At 51.5% G+C, this 15,740-nt stretch overlaps 7 protein-coding genes across 7 annotated transcripts; 5 read left to right on the top strand and 2 right to left on the bottom strand.

The window, feature by feature from the left end:
* Positions 1 to 2,088, bottom strand: GNI_082450 (hypothetical protein; the record flags this gene model as incomplete). The annotated part of the gene is made up of 2 exons (XM_011135764.1): positions 1 to 1,765; positions 1,869 to 2,088. Coding segments are annotated over 2 exons (1,985 nt in total), but the record flags the coding sequence as incomplete, so codon positions are not given.
* Positions 2,089 to 2,258: 170 nt separating this feature from the next.
* GNI_082440 (hypothetical protein) lies at positions 2,259 to 5,962 on the top strand (the record flags this gene model as incomplete). Its single annotated transcript, XM_011135763.1, has 3 exons — positions 2,259 to 2,501; positions 2,575 to 3,779; positions 3,859 to 5,962. 3 exons carry the CDS (start codon positions 2,259 to 2,261, stop codon positions 5,960 to 5,962), a joined length of 3,552 nt encoding a protein of 1,183 aa, XP_011134065.1.
* A 569-nt stretch (positions 5,963 to 6,531) lies between these two features.
* Positions 6,532 to 7,484, top strand: GNI_082430 (hypothetical protein; the record flags this gene model as incomplete). Its single annotated transcript, XM_011135762.1, has 2 exons — positions 6,532 to 7,405; positions 7,462 to 7,484. The coding sequence occupies 2 exons, from the start codon at positions 6,532 to 6,534 to the stop codon at positions 7,482 to 7,484; spliced, it is 897 nt and encodes a 298-aa protein (XP_011134064.1).
* Positions 7,485 to 8,076: 592 nt separating this feature from the next.
* On the top strand, positions 8,077 to 9,684 carry GNI_082420 (hypothetical protein; the record flags this gene model as incomplete). Its single annotated transcript, XM_011135761.1, has 1 exon — positions 8,077 to 9,684. The coding sequence occupies one exon, from the start codon at positions 8,077 to 8,079 to the stop codon at positions 9,682 to 9,684; it is 1,608 nt and encodes a 535-aa protein (XP_011134063.1).
* A 434-nt stretch (positions 9,685 to 10,118) lies between these two features.
* On the top strand, positions 10,119 to 13,444 carry GNI_082410 (hypothetical protein; the record flags this gene model as incomplete). Its single annotated transcript, XM_011135760.1, has 2 exons — positions 10,119 to 13,010; positions 13,094 to 13,444. 2 exons carry the CDS (start codon positions 10,119 to 10,121, stop codon positions 13,442 to 13,444), a joined length of 3,243 nt encoding a protein of 1,080 aa, XP_011134062.1.
* Positions 13,445 to 13,573: 129 nt separating this feature from the next.
* On the bottom strand, positions 13,574 to 14,558 carry GNI_082400 (hypothetical protein; the record flags this gene model as incomplete). Its single annotated transcript, XM_011135759.1, has 2 exons — positions 13,574 to 14,214; positions 14,339 to 14,558. 2 exons carry the CDS (start codon positions 14,556 to 14,558, stop codon positions 13,574 to 13,576), a joined length of 861 nt encoding a protein of 286 aa, XP_011134061.1.
* A 96-nt stretch (positions 14,559 to 14,654) lies between these two features.
* On the top strand, positions 14,655 to 15,559 carry GNI_082390 (putative methyltransferase; the record flags this gene model as incomplete). The annotated part of the gene is made up of 1 exon (XM_011135758.1): positions 14,655 to 15,559. A coding segment is annotated over one exon (905 nt), but the record flags the coding sequence as incomplete, so codon positions are not given.
* Positions 15,560 to 15,740: the final 181 nt, after the last annotated feature.

Genomic DNA, 15,740 nt, shown 5'->3' with positions numbered 1-15,740 from the left:
TCCTTAGGCCGCTCCCGCTCGCGAAGTAACTCGCGCTGCCGCTCCACCTCCTTGGCTCGCTCCTGAGCCTCTCGTCTCTCCACCTCCTTCGCCTTGCGCCTCTCTTCCGCTCGTTGCCTCTCTTCCGCTCGTTGCCTCTCTTCCGCTCGTTGCCTCTCTTCCGCTCGTTGCCTCTCTTCAACTCGTTGCCTCTCTTCAACTCGTTGCCTCTCTTCAACTCGTTGCCTCTCCTCCGCCCTTTGCCTCTCCTCGGCCCTTTGCCTCTCTTCAACTCGTTGCCTCTCTTCAACTCGTTGCCTCTCCTCCGCCCTTTGCCTCTCCTCCGCCCTTTGCCTCTCCTCCGCCCTTTGCCTCTCCTCGGCCCTTTGCCTCTCTTCAGCACCGCCGTGCCGTCTAGCGGTTTCCTCAGCCTGTTTTTTCGCTTCCTTCCTCCGACTTAGTTCGAGTTCGAGTTCCTTCTGTCGCTGCAGGACTTGTTCCTCCATGCGTCGGATTTCCGCTAGGGCCTTCTCTTTGTCGTCAAGGGCGTCCTCAACTCGGGACGCTTGCAACTGGAGGGCCCCCCCTGAAGTTTTGAGTCGAGCCGGTTCTGGTGCGAGTGTCTCCGAGCTGCTAGGGAATAGCATATTTCTATCTATCGGTTTCTCCAGTAGGTCCCGGGTCTGTGGGCTCCTCAACCCGGCAGCTTCGACCAGGATCACGTCGCCGGAGGATCGGCTGGTCGCCCGGTCGCTCTGCTCTGGGTGGACGTGATTGGAATTCTCTTCCTCCGTATCTTCATGGTATCTCTCCTGTGGCGCCGTTGAGACACGGCCAATCTTTCGAGAAGTCTTACCCTCAGTCCTTTTGCCCTCACTGTCCCTAATCTCATTGGTCCTGGCTTCCGTTGTCTTGACGGGAGAGACCGGGGAGGTGGAGACCGGGGAGGTGGAGACTCTGGAGGATGCATCTGGAGTTTTGTCGGCAGCGACTCGCTGTTTCTTCTTCTCGGTCACCTCCACCGGCGCCGTGCGCTTATTGCTGAGGAAGTGTGCTGGCAAGAAACGATCCAAAGCGGTGATGACCTTGAAATGTTTGTTTATTTGTGATCGCTTCAAGAGCGCGGGGTGTGCTAGTCGTTCTACCCCTGTCTGTCTCGTTGGCGGCAGGCTCTGGAGCAGAAAGTACGTCTCTGACGCGTCTAGAGGCATTACTTTGCCCGGCAGCGTATCCTGCATCCGCGCACTCTGCGACTCGGGCTGCCTCCGACTCAAAGACGAGTCCCGCCGGGCTGAGTCGTCCGCCAACGACCGCCGCTGCGAACCACTCAAACGCTCCCCCACGCCGTCCACCCCGCGGTCCGTCACCCGGTCAGGCGTCCGACTCTCTGGCACGCGGCTTTCACCTCGACTCAAGCGGGCCCCCGTGGCGTCGAATCGAGTGGGAGTCTCTCTACTCGACGACAGGCCAGCGGCCACCGGCTTCGGCTCCACGTCCGTCCTCGAGTACTCCGCCTTGTCCTTACTCACGCGGCCTCCGTCGCTGCTCGTGTTCATCTCGCGATCTGCTTCCCCCACCCCGCTTTCTCGAACCGGCTCCGGTCGAACTGGCTCCGGTCGAACCGGCTCCGACCGAAGTGGGACTGCTCGAACTGGCTCCGATCGAGCGCTGGCTTCTGCAAAGCGCGGTTTGGTTGAAGGCTCGGCCGCGTGCGAGAATTGGCGAGAGTGCGACACGATTTGAGCAGACTTTCCGGGAGCGCCAATCAGCGTCTGAGGAGTACTCACTAAGGCGGAAACATGTTGTGTCCAAACGCGTTGCCGCGCACGGATGTGTAACCGCCAGATGATGTTAAAGGGGAGGGGAGGACCTTCGAATGCGTCACTTACATGACCTGAGTTGATCATTGAGGTAGCTTTGAATAATCTGGGGGGCCTGCGGATATGCCACGGTACACCTTCCGAGGGCGCTTTTGTACAGCACGCTGAATGCCTGCAGAAGATCCCCATCATTCCGGAAGTAAGCAGTGGTATAAATAGTCTTGCGCAAGTTCGCCAGCTGTCTCAGGAATTTATTGAGTGTGTCCGAGTCCGGGGCATCTTCCCCCATTATTAAAATTTCCCGGACGCACTTGTCTGGGTACAGGGTTCAGCCACTGCTGCTGTTGAGCAAAGGACCTGCCGTGGCATCAACGGCTGAGCAACACGTTGTTGGGGGCAAACACGTTGCTGGGGCAAATATCGAAAAGGGCGTAAAAAGGAGAGCTGCTGCCGTGAGAGATGAATTTTCTGCAACAGGCCTTCTCGAGACACGCTGCAGCTGCGGTACTTCCCAACTTCACGACGACCGCCGCGCCCGCAGAACCGCCTGCCCCGGAGAGCGTGGAAGGCGCGGCGGTAATTCCGGTCGCCGTGGACGAGGCGGTCGCTGCGGAGGAGGGGGGAGCAGAGCCCGCAGCCGAAGACGCAGAGTTTGAGGAGACGCTAAACGCAGAGGTCATGTCATTCGAAGACTTCCTGGCGGTAAAAAGTATGCACAAACGCGTGTGCACGAACACGCGTGTGCATAAAACGCGTGCATAGTTTCTGTGTGTAGCTTCGGGCAAAGAGAGAGAGGATAGAAGCGGGGTTGGGTGTGGATGAGCAGTTGTTCTGGTACTATCCCCGCCGTTGGAAGGTTAATGTGTATGGCATAAAATTAACCAATTTGTACAAGGATGAACTGGCGGCGTTTCTGGAGTTTGAAATTGGTTCAAATCGTTCGGAATTCCGTGTGGCTATGGGTGAGTCGATAAAGGTGATAGCGCTGGGGGAAGTTGGTTACCGTAGACGTACTTACATAATTCATCCGGTGTCAAGAGATAAGCATAAGCCATCGAAGGTGGATTTGCAATTGAGGTACGAATGGCAGGGAAGTTATAAGCAGCTTCATAGTCATAAGCTGAGAATAAATTTATGGAAGACATCTAAAAAAGGGTTGAATGAACTTGAAGGGACTCATGAGGAATCATTGATTAATTTCACATCCACATCCACTTTTATTTCTAGGATTCTATATAAGTTGACAGGTGGTAAGAGAATTCAAAGATGTCTGACATCATTCGAATTTGTTTTCCAAGAAATCTTTGACTTTCATTTAGATTTTGTCGATTGGCATGTTTCTTCTGGTAGGAATGACCATGGACATGGGGAAGGAAAAAGTGATGCTACTTTGGATTCCGGTGGTATGCGTAAGAGTCATTGGTTATTGCATATTAAAGGTATAAAGAGTTTGATAGGGAAAGCTATACATTCACCACGACAATATTCATTACAACCGTATTGGGGTTATATGGGTACGATGAAGTATAGAGGAACGTTAATGGAGGTAGAAAATAGTGCTTGTGTAGTATCGTTAATTAAAGGACCATTTACACAAGCCACTGAATTTGGACGAGGTTACCTTCAGTTTAGAGGCCTCTTACAACGACCTCATATTAGATGCAAATTAGATCCGGTTAGTCGAGAAGCATCTATATTCTTTAACCATACTGAATGGTATATTGAAGGAAATATTAAGTCCCTTAGAGAACCATTATATTCACAATCTGGACAAATCTTAGCTTTAAATAATGAAGATCTATTTCTGATTGTACGTATTAAAAATGTTGATAGAATATTTACCAAATCCGGTCAAACATTGGTTAACGCACAAATTACTGTATCCTATAGAGGTCAGACAAGGAGCACACGTATTATGCATAATGTTGCATCACCTACATTTGATGAAGATATTGCAATACCTATATATTTTACCAACATGTGAGTATGGACACATACACACACACTGAACACACGTGTGTGTATTGAACGTGTGTGTATATTGAACGTATATATGTAGACGAGAATTAGTGGATAGTGAGTATCCTCAAAGTGAGTTGATCATAATGGATCTTTGGTCTGTTAATCGTTTTAATACTGATCATATTGGTCATGTATCATATTCATTATGGGATATATTATATACTAAAGATGGTGATGTAAGACCTCGTGTTGAGAAGTGGGTGTTTGATAGTTATACTATGCGTTTGAAGAATATTCAAATACCATGTTTAGATACGAAAGAATCATTAGGACTATCATTTGAATCTGAAAAAAATGTAGTCTTAGCTTATGAAGCCTTTATGTCTCGTCATCTTCCTGATTTAATTCCTTGTGCTCGTCCTGACTTGAGTACTATCCCTTTACCTTACAAATCTGAAATTGAGAAGTATATGAATATTGCAGAGTTACTAAGTATGGCATTACCTGAAGCATTAAATAGGAATTTTGCTTTAACTCGCCCGAATCGAGGTCGTCATATTTTACTACCATTATTCCTTTCAGAGATTATACCTCCGAAGGATATTTCTAGTCCAAGAGCGATTTTTACCTACATTAGGTCAATACCGTTTACTGAAGGCAATGAGGGTGCTCCAGACTCATGGGCTTCTCCATTTTACTTGGTGCACACACGTGTGGGAACGGCTGCTTCTCATAATATTCTCCTGACATGTCTCATGCTAGCAACTTTCTGCGACGCATACATGGTTGTAGGCACCGCCCCTTCCGGGCAACCGGTAACGGGCGTTCTAACTCTGGATTTAAACCATCATACATCCAAAGTTGATGCTAGACTTTGGGGAGTCGACAGTGGTGATATTTTCTTGTTTCCAGATCGAGTTAAAGACGTTAAAATATTTCGACAACAGTCTACTTGGATGCGTAGATCAGCTAGGAAAGAGGTTGTGACTGTGAGGAAATTCTTTGGTCTTTTAAAATCAATTGAGACAGTTGAAGTTGAACATAAAGATGCTGAAGAAAGAGAGGCAATGGTACGTGATTCAATATTACAAACCTCGATATTAGATACTATCGATGGACCATCTAATGGACGACACGCATCGTCTGATGGATTGATTGAGAATACTAGATGTATGGAAATACGTACCATTGACTTGGTGTTTAATAATAAAAATGTTTGGTTAAATAAGCAATCAGACCCAACATGTACTGCATGTTATTATGATCTATGGAATCATGAGTATTGGCATAAAGTCTTTCCTGATGGTATTAAATTCGAATGTCCTGATCCGCCACCTGTTCTATCGCTTCCGATATCTCGTCAACAAGTTGACACTATAGAAAACGAATTGGTTATGACTATGAAGTTTGAGATCGCTTTAGTTAGGAATAATATGAACCTCAGTTGTGTTTGGCAAACATCATCCATATTAAACGATTTTCTTCGTGATGGAGCGCAAATGAGATACCATCTTGATACATGTCAAGAAGGTGATGAATTTATTTATCATGCTCAAATTGACCAATGGAAGAAGGCACTACAATCCAAAGTTCCCCCACAATGGAAGCTTTGTTTCCTACAATTGCAATCCCCTTACCTGGATGCCCCAAAACTTGCCAGTAAACTTATTGAAAGCGCCCGGTCCATTTTAGAAGAAAGAACCAGACTCACAATGCTGGCAATACAAACCACATTCTACACCCTTCCAGGAGGGTTCGGTATCTTCTATATATCCCTTGTCTCTTGTAATCCTTTAAGCGAAAATCAGAAAAGAATTAACAGCTGGGTCAAAGATCGAAAACAAGCACTCAGACAAGTTCTTGAAACACAAAATACAAATGGATCAAAAGAAACGGAAATGAGAGGCACGGAAATGAGAGGTATGGAAATGAAACGTATGGAAATGAGAGGACTGACGACGAGCGGAACGGAAACGAAAGGCATGGAAACGAAAGAAAACGCTGACGATGATGCCGCTTTAGAGGACAATGGCGAGGCGGAAGTGGAAGACGAAGTGAAAGACGAAGACGAAGTGGAAGACGAAGACGAAGTGGAAGACGAAGACGAAGACGAAGTGGAAGACGAAGACGAAGATGACGTGGAATGGGAGGAGCTATACCAAAGGGCAAAGGAAATGGCCCCCGAGGAATTCGAAGAGTAAGACCTCCCCCAGCCACTCCACCAGCCCGTGCTTGTATGCGATCTAGACGCAATGGATCGCATTCTCCTGACCATCTCCCGTTCCGCACCCAGGAAAGAGGGTTGGCCGCACCAACGGACGCGGTGGGTGATGTTTGATTTATTCTAGGTTGTACAATCAATATTTAAAGGATGGCTATGATAATGACAGCGCTCGCTACTGGGCTTCTTACTACATCTACGACACCTTACAGAACGAATAAATCTGTTGCCGAACGAATAAACCGTCTCCGTGCTTATGACTCCCTGTTTATGACTCCCTGTTTATGACTCCCTGTTTATGACTCCCTGTTTATGACTCCCTGTTTATGACTCGTGAGAGAGACCGTCGTCCCGTCGTCCCGAGCAGGGAAGGGTGCTTGCTGTCCGTCCCTACCTGTCCGTCCCTACCTGTCAATCCGTGCCTGTCCATCCGGATCTGCTTTTGCAGGTCAGAGTCCCGAAGCGACCGTTGGTTTGTTTGATCTGGGTCTTCTTACCAAGGTCGGTAAATACACGGCATGGATTAAAAAAATCTCCTCGAAGAATTTAATGGCCCAGGGCATGCGCTGGATGGACCTGGGCGAGCTCAGTGACGTATATTACACACTGCCCTGGCACCGGCTGTGGCTGGTGCGACAGGAGGCTACCGTGCTCCAGCCAGTCGACGATTCCTTGTATGGGGCGAGAGTTTCTCTAACAAACGAATTCCTGGAAATCCACGACTGGAGAGACCTGGGAGACGACCACTTCACACGCGTGCCCAAGAAGACACCTGGCAGGGGCGACAAGTTTACCGTCTGGTCCATCAGAGAACTGCCAGATTACAGTGTTTCATTGGGTCATTCTTCAAACCAGGACGGGTTTGCCAAGCAGGTAACATGGGTCCTTCCTTCTGGAATTTCAACTGCTGCAAGTGAGGCCACCTTGTCTTTCGAGCCAGACTTCCCTGTGTCCGACCAAAGTCCCGATGCATGGCAAGAAGAGTTAAGTGGGTCGCAGGCGGACTCGGCAGATCGAATGGATCAAACCATCGTTTGTACAGGAGCCAGACCCGAAGATAGGAAGCGTGAGAAATGCAGTAACAAGCAGAGGGACAAGGAAGAAGAGAAGGTTGGGCGGGCAGATTATAAGCAAGAAAAGAGCGAACAGGGGAGCGAACAGGGGAGCGAACAAGAGAACGAAAAGGAGAACGAAAAGGAGAACGAACAGGAGAACGAACAGGAAAAGCTTGGGTACATGTTTCTCATCTTCGAAGAACACGTCAAGTTGTACAGAGCTCTTCAAAAGACCATGTCTTCGCGACAGCGCGGTTCCGTGTGCCGTCTGTTAGGGGGTACTGGGACTGGTAAGACGCACGCGTGCCTGTATGTACTGTTCCGGGAACTCGCGAAAGACTTTGGTACTCTCGTGATAAAGCGAACTGGTAACCGGTCACGCTTAATTACGTGGCAGGCAGCGGCAGGGTCCTTGCCCCGTCAGACCTCCTCGGAGTGCGACAATAGTGACAACGGTGGAAATTATTCCGGGCACGGGAGTGCGTGGGGTGGAAAAATGACAAGTCATATACCCAGTCATGTCGCAACGCCATTTTTGAATTCGGCTCTTTCGCCGGTTACTTTAAAGTCACTCCCCTTGGAGTTACTGCCCCTGGATTTACCGCCTTTGGGTTCGCGGTGCACTGATGCTGCTCCTGCCAGAGAGATCCCGTGCGGAACAACCATTTGGGGAGGAACCACTTGTGGAGAAAGCCCGTACGGAGAAACCTCGTGGGAAGAAGTCCCGCGCTTGAACAAGGTCAAGCATGTGAAGACCTGTCCTGATTTGGGGGCAGTTCTGGGCTCCGCCGCCAAGTCCACAGACTCGGACAGTCCTCTGCGTCGGAGTACGTGTAACGCACACGCGAAATTATTGGAGGAGTGTCTGGAGAGGAAGAGGGAGCGCATACGCGACAGGAGGCTGTCTACTCAAGTGGGGCGGTGCAGGTCTTTGTTGCAACGTTCTTTCTCTACCGGTCACTGTTGCGAAACAAACTGCCAGACCAGAGGCCGAGTTGAACACGACCGCTATATAGAGGAACTCGCTGGCCGCGAGGTCATGACCCGTGATGCATGGCGTCAAGATAAGTCTCGTCAGAAGCAGGGTCGTCAGAAGCAGGGTCGTCAGCAGGAGGGTCGTCAGGACGCATTGGAAAGAGATCGGAGATTGGTTGCATTGTGGAAGAGGGGTCTGTTGCCACCGAGAGGTCGTTTGGTACAGACTTCTGGAATCGAAAGTACAGGTTCAGTGGACGTCAAGGTTTTGTTTGACGATCCGAAGGACGTAGGCTATATTGATTGGGAGATGGGGCATCCCCAGGATGTTAGCATCGATAAGTACATTACCGTAACTCAGAATGGTAGACACTGCCTTACTGACAGCGTACGGATTGGTATTATAGACGGCGTGTTGGACGTTACTCGCCCCCCTGCGGCTCATTATCGGGGTCGAGTAATGCTCACAGTGGGTCGTACTCTGGGACACATATCCCCACATAGCGAATGGCTCTGGCCGGGCTTATCTCCTCTACAAGTGAGTTTGTGCAAGCTAGCCCGATGTCCTCAATCCCACGATTGTGAAGAAGACACAGACTCTCGATTCACCCAACAGGGCTTAAGGAACGCGAGCGTGGTAGGCGCTAGACTGCTGGCAGGCGCAACTCCCGACGTGCCGCTACCCTCTCTAGAAGGTGCTTTGTCCACCGTCCCGGTACTGATGCCTCCGGAACCAAAAGTAGAGAATCTGAGAACGGAATTGTCATGTATTACAGGTCGCGAGTTATTCGATGCCGCTGGCACCAATGTCTCCTTGGCTTTTATTATCAGCTACTGGAACAATGCAGAGTGGATTCGAGCTCCGTTAAGTCAGGTGTTGAGTCGGATGAGCCTGAATGAGTTACTGGGTGTGTTCGATCGGAGATGGTCGGAGGAATGGGCAAAGAAGGACCGGATCGTGCGTTGTCAAATTCGTCCCGGCAGTTACGTATCCGGTACTGACTTCCAAGTAGGCGATTCATGCAGTCCGTATCTGGAAAAGGTGGTCACTTCAAAGTTAGTAAAGAACGCTATATTTCGCTTGCTAACTTACCACAGCAAACGCTGTCTCCTTCAACATGCCGTGCGCAGTGTTCCCGGACAATTAGTTGACCGATACGCACTGGGCGCTTTCGCTCGCATAAAATTCCATCGCGAAGGACTGTATATCTGTGCAAACGGAGTCGACCTGAGTGTACCTCCCGGCTGCCAGTTCGTGTATGGCCAAATACCCATCGGCAATGGTAACCCTTCTGTCGCAAGCACGCCTGTTTGTTACGTAAGCACTTCGGACGACTCCCTTGATATGGTCATGCTGTATAAGAAAAACAGTATTGCTATACAGGTGGCCACCTGCTTCGCCAAGAAGGACGGATCTCGATTTGACTCCTTCGGTCCTTTCACTGAAGACGACTTGGACTACAAGATTTATGTCCGCCTAGCCTGCCGATATAACCCCAGCGACGCCCTCAACCTCATTAATGATAGCCGCAGACCCAAAAGGACTCAAGTTCTCTTGATAGGCCCACATGACGATCGGCTAGTAACCAACAGGAGTCTGGGACCTAGACTAAAAAGCTATTTGGGGTCATTCATATGTAATGGCGGGAGAAGGGTCGACCAACTTTTTTAATGACATCTGACCGCTCTTTGGCGGAGCTGGCCTCTCAACCCATGAAAGCTCCTTTCAAGGTTATCGGGACAAGGGTCAGTGGTGAGATTGCAACCAAAACACCAAGTAAAGCCTATAGTATTGCGGAGGCCGAAGTGAATGGAGATGGTAAGCTGTTTAAAAAGGGAGTACACGTGTATTTGCACGAGTCTGTGCACCGATGCTGTGCACCGAGTCTGGGCATAAAGTGTGTGCACACACGTGTGCTCATCGCGCGCGAACACGCATTCGGAGGCAGCATGGCCTCAAGGGTACACCTGCAGGCATGAGGATATGGCTCTTTCTGTGCAGTATATATATCTGAAACGTTTCCTGGTATATTATCAGAGATGCTATCTAATTGCGCTCCGAACAATCAAGGGTGTATAGCTCGAGATTTAATTCATATGTTACACATGGCAGCGATTGAACCGACAACGTCTCCGAGATTCGTAACTTTATTACGAGATTCTTATCTAGTTTATGAATTGTTTGCTTACGGCTTAATGGGAGAATACACGAAGAGCTATCGGCCTATGAATTGTTATGGGAGGTTATTGAACACTACATTGAAGATTGGTGATGGGAAAATCAACGAGTTTGTACAGGCAAATCGACATTTCTTCGCCGCGGAGGTATATGGAATTTTGTCCAGTGTAGTAGCACCCAGTAATCTGATTCACCTTATCAAAATTCTGGAGTTACTATTGCTATATGAGGATAATGAAATCAATAAAGTGGAGCTGGTAAACTGCCTCATGGGTTTGTTACTGAATGATCCGCCGTTACAAGAAAAGGAATCAACTCATGTCAAAGGCCTTTTAGTTAGCCTACTTGGGGGTCAGCCGCCTTGTACCAGTTTTCTAGTCTCACTACTGGACACCCCAACGTACACGCCTTTGCCGGACACGGACTACGAAGTGGTCCGAGGCTTATTGTCATTGCTTTTCGATTGTGCCGAGGATTGTGTCAACATTCCCACGATTTCGCATCCTCCCACCGCCTCTCTGATGGATTGTCGGCGCAAACGGAGGAGGATCTCTGCCCCTAACAGATTTGCCCCTAACAGACTTGGCACACACAGACTTGCCAAGAACCGTGCACAGAAAACTTCTGAAAGATCTCGCGCAACCCGAGCAGGTGCCGACCGAGCTCGGAACGGCAGGGGCGCTAGTACAGACTCCAGTAGGAGGTGGAGACGGCGACCGGAGACCCCAGAGACTAGCGCGGACACCACGGACGGCTTCGAGGTCTTGTCCAGCGACTGCTGTTACCTCTCAGAGAGCACTAACAGCCTCGTCCACAAGGAGGACTTCTTTTCCAGCGAGAGTGTCAACCCGTTCCTCAGTCGAGACATCTCTCCCGAACGGAGTGATCTCGCGGACGACCTGGACAAACCTGACCACATCTGGGGCTTCGATTCCTCATCTTCCGCGGGGGGTGGCGAAACCGGCATCGTCATTGTCAACGGGCAACGACTCGCTGTGTGCCCACCCAGCGGCTCCCCGAACGTCCCATTGCCTCTGGAACTACCTCCCCTGTCCCCTTTCGACTTAGACGGTTGCCTTATAGTTAACGGACACCTCGTCGACGTCCTGGCCCAGGACATCAACAACCAGATGGCGGCGGCCGAAGACCCGGCGCTAACCCAAGACCCTGCCGCTGCCGGTGTTGGGCGTGTTGGGCGTCCAGATAAGTCGGCATCTCGCGATTCGACAACCAGACGGGCTTCAAAGGACGCGAAATCATCTCCTGCGGACGGTCAAATTCGAATCAATGACAATGGTGGAGAACTGTCCGGTGCAGAACTGCCGGGTGGAGAAGTCCCCAGTGGAACAGAGAGGTCCGAAGATGGAGAGAGCCCCACGTCAGAGGAATCGACGAGAAGGGTTCCCCGCGCGGACGATTCTGAGAAGACTCTGGGCAAGCGACGCAGCAGAGGGCGCCGTCGGAAACCGAGAAGTCGGCGACAGCAGAGCCGAAGGGCAGAGGAAGCCGAGGCAGTCCTTGCTCTCAATTTTAATGGCGGATGCCTCATCCTTAACGGCGTCCTTATCGAAGAAGCTCTGGAGGCTCTGGCTCCAGAGGTTGTGGCGGTAGCTGAAGAGGCGGCGTGCGAAGAGGGGGCCGAAGAGACGGCGATCGTGGCCGGGGAGGATGGCGTGGTCGGCGAGAGCCGGGCTTCGTCGTCGCTGGCGGACCTGGACGTGCTGCCCTTCGGCGAGATTTCGTCTACGGACGCGACGGATGAGTTGGAGATTCTCGAGGAGGACCGTCATGACATGGAGCTGTCCTCTTCGACCGGTTCGGAGGACCTGGAGGCGGGACCAGCGTTCTATGTGGACGGCAGCTTGTACGAGGAGCGGCGCGCTCCCAGTTTGTGGCTGTACCTGCAGGCGAGTCTTTGTCAGCAGGGACTGCACACGTGTGTGCACGCGCGCGCGGGGAGCCCGAGGTGGGGTTTGCGGGTGAGCAAGCCGCGGAAAGTGCGGCTGCCCTCGGCTACGCTGGTGTCTTCGTCGAATTCAGTGAATAACTTGAGCGACTTGCTGAGGCGCCTGGCGGAGTCCTGCGTCCGAGTCGCGCCGCCGAACGCACTGCTGTCCAAATTCCTAAGAGACATGTATCTATGGCCAGCGATCGCGCTGCTGCTAACGGGAGGAATTACCTGGCGTTCCATGGCCTCCCGGCGCGTGAACGGGCGACTGCGTACATTACGCAGCAAGCCGGCGAAAGCTGACAAGCTGTACTGTTGCCGATTAAGTCCGCCGGGATTAAGCCCATCGGAGCTGGAATTGGAGGGAACTCAGACGCCGATTGGGGAGCCAATTGTCCGTCTAGAGAGTTTGCAGCTGAACCCGAAGCGCTTGGTCCTGGACGCGGAGGAGCATAACAAGAGATCTCGCGTGCTAGGGGGCGTTTGTTCGGGCAAGGGGCCGTCGCTGGACGCTACTTTGAATGCTATTGGCTTCGTCTCTTGCAGCACGCGTCTGAACAGCGACAACGAGGCCTTCTTGGCCCAGAGCTTGCCCTTGATCGATGGGCTCTTAATTCAGGCAACCATCATATATGTGGACGGCAAAAAACGCAGACGGCCCTGCGTCCGATGGATGGACGGCCAACGAGTACTAGTATCCAAAGTAGGCAGGCTAATAGACTTCTGCCTCGCCATCGTACTAAAGACAATTGCCAACGCAAGACCCGGGGTCCGCTTCCCACGCCCGCTCCTACTCAACGCCCTCACCAAACTCCTCCTAGGCGACGTCTCCGTCGTCGTCCGATCGCGCGCTCTCGAAATTCTACGTCGGGTAAAATTCCCCGACCTTCCGCCCTTCCCTGACCTCTCTTCCTACCTATCCTTCCTCTCGTTTCTACCCTTCATTCTGTTTAGTGCTTTGTACTGAGTCAACGAAACATGAAGACCACAAGCTGGCTAATTGAGACTGATGTGATTCGTCTATGTGGGTTATTGAGTTCATCAGATATGCCGTCGGACTTGAGTTGTTCCACTCTGTCTTTGCTGCAGGCCGTGGATAATTTGGCCGTGATTCCGTGCGACACGGGAGCGCTTCTTAGGAAGAATTTATATTTGATTCCCAACTGGGAAGAGTTGCAGCGGAAAATTGTTCACACATTCAGACCGGCATCAGCACAGCCCATCACTGAGCGGAGGCCGCCAGTGGTGGACCAGCCTGCAGCTCTCCTCCAGCCCTCACCATTACAGATATATGCGAGGAAATAGGCCGTTCAAATCGATGCGACGAGCTGTGCCAGATGGGTGGAAGATATCAGAGGGGTCCAAAAGAAGAAAAGACCGGAGTGCTTTTTGTGTCCAAAGAAAAAGTAGCTGTACACAAGCTAAGTGAACATGTCAGGCAAACATGTCTAAGGAAACTTCTGCTACGGCTTCCCTTTGAAAGACGTCATGTTGACGGGGCTGGATGTACGCAAATCCGTCGGCTTCAGGAGTAGCAGCAATAACGCCACTTTTGAGCAGCATGATCCCGACGCCAGTGAGAGCAACCGCACCGATGGCGGCGCTGGAGACGGTGGTGGAGCCCGGGTCAAGTTGAACATTTTCCTCCTTGTTTCCGCCGATGTCAGTGGAAGCCTCGTCGTCTCCGGGCACAGTCGTGTTGCTCCCTGTGTCTTCCATTGTTAACTGGGCTGCTTCAGTGGTGGAGTCAGCCGAGCCTGTTGTCAGTCCTAGTTCTTCACTAGTCGTCTCGCCCGTGGTCCGGAATCCGGTGGTTTCGGGGCACTTGGTGGTCTTGGTGTTGCATTCCGGGGGTGCCAAGTCCCCATCTGTTCTTCGTTCAATGCTAACTAAATATGCTGGGTCCAAAAGGCCTTTAAGAACATAGTCTCGCAACCCTTTTTCGAATGTCATTGAGCCCTTGACGGCGCACCCGTCGTTCAGAAATTCTTCGTAACGTTGTGGCGAAGCAGCCAAAGACTTGTATAGCGACTTACAAGTTCGTCGTCCAAAGAAACTGATAACATCATCTTGTACTACAAGGGTGCAGGGAATGTAGCCCGGTCGGTCCGCACGAGCCCGGTCCTGCGTGCGTGCATACCTATCTGTGTGCGTGAGTGTGTGTCAAGGTGAAAGGAGACGAGCGTTTGTTCTGCTCACAATGTAGTTTGATTCCCTGGCCCTTGTATGTGCAGAATTCGTTCGGTAGCTGTGAATAGTGTTCCAAACACGTTTGCTTGGTCGCGAAGACCGCATCGCCCGTTTGCTTGGACGACGGGACACACTGGCAGGCGCCATCGGGTCCGTAGACGGTGCTGTAGGTCCAGAACGGAGTGGTGGTGGCTGCCAAGGCCGCTGTCCACAGACTCACCGTGTACATAATAATAATGTCCCGCGAATGAAAATAATAATATGGGTGTCACAGCACTGTCGCTACGGCGATTTCCGTCTAGCTGAAGTGGCTGCCTTGCAACGCATGGGTCCGCCCGTGATTCAAAAGGCCGTCGCGAGGACCCAGGACTGCCAGAAATTGGCTATATTAGATTGCGAGGATGTTCGAACTCCAGCCGAACTACATGACATCCAAGTATGGGCCCGTCTTGTACAGGAACGGTCAGTGCTAGTCAAGCTGGTAGGCGTCTGCTACGCGGAGGCGAGAACATTAGATGAGGTTGTGGAGACGGTACAACGACGCCACGACCCCAAATGTTTAGTTCCCAAAGTCTTTCCCCAACCAGGCTTCCCGGAACCTAACTTACTGGAACCTAGGCTCCTGGCGTCGAGCTCTCCACAACCGGATTCGTCGCAACCGGATTCGTCGGAGCCCGTGGAGCCAGCTTGTAAGCAGCGCCGACTGGTCGACCGAATCAATCGAGGGTTCACACGCACATGGCTGCGGGAGGAGATGGAAGACTACCGGTCTTTTGCGTGGTATTGCGATACCGCTGGTTACCAGGCGAGTTTGGAACAGCATGTTGAGAACATGAATAGTTTCAGATTTTTGTTTGAGCCCCACTACAGGGCAAATCTGAAGAAGCCAGGTGTGGAATTTTGTATCCTTCAGGAGTTCAATACCCACTCTAAAGAGCCCGTTTGGTGCTGCGTTGGAAAGGTGTTGACCAGGGTACTGAAGAACTGCCGGGTTACCTCCCCCTACTTGCTTCCCCGCAGACCGATCCTCGGACCTACGACGCTCGATACCGACGCCAGCTTCATCATGTGCAACCTCGCTGAGGTCAAGGCCGGAGACGTTGTTTTGGACCCCTTCTGCGGTACCGGCTCTATCCTCATCGCTGCCAGTCGCTTAGGCGCCGTATGTTTCGGATCCGATCTGGACAAGAGGGTCGTGCGAGGCTGGGGAGTCGCCTATCTCAACCGGGCGTACGCTGTGCCGGAGTCCGCTGTGTCAGAGTCCGCTGTGTCAGAGCCCGCTGTGTCAGAGTCCGCTGTGCCAGAGTCCGCTGTGCCAGAGTCCGCTGTGCCAGAGTCCGCTGTGCCAGAGTCCGCTGTGCCAGAGTCCGCTGTGCCAGAGTCCGCTGTGCCAGAGTCCGCTGTGCCAGGG

The sequence above is a fragment of the Gregarina niphandrodes genome (genome assembly GCF_000223845.1).
Source record: "Gregarina niphandrodes unplaced genomic scaffold scaffold00015, whole genome shotgun sequence".
NCBI classification, from domain to species: Eukaryota; Apicomplexa; class Conoidasida; order Eugregarinorida; family Gregarinidae; genus Gregarina; species Gregarina niphandrodes.
The sequence above is the reverse complement of the archived record's forward strand: the minus strand, read 5'-3'. Positions and strand labels throughout refer to the sequence as shown.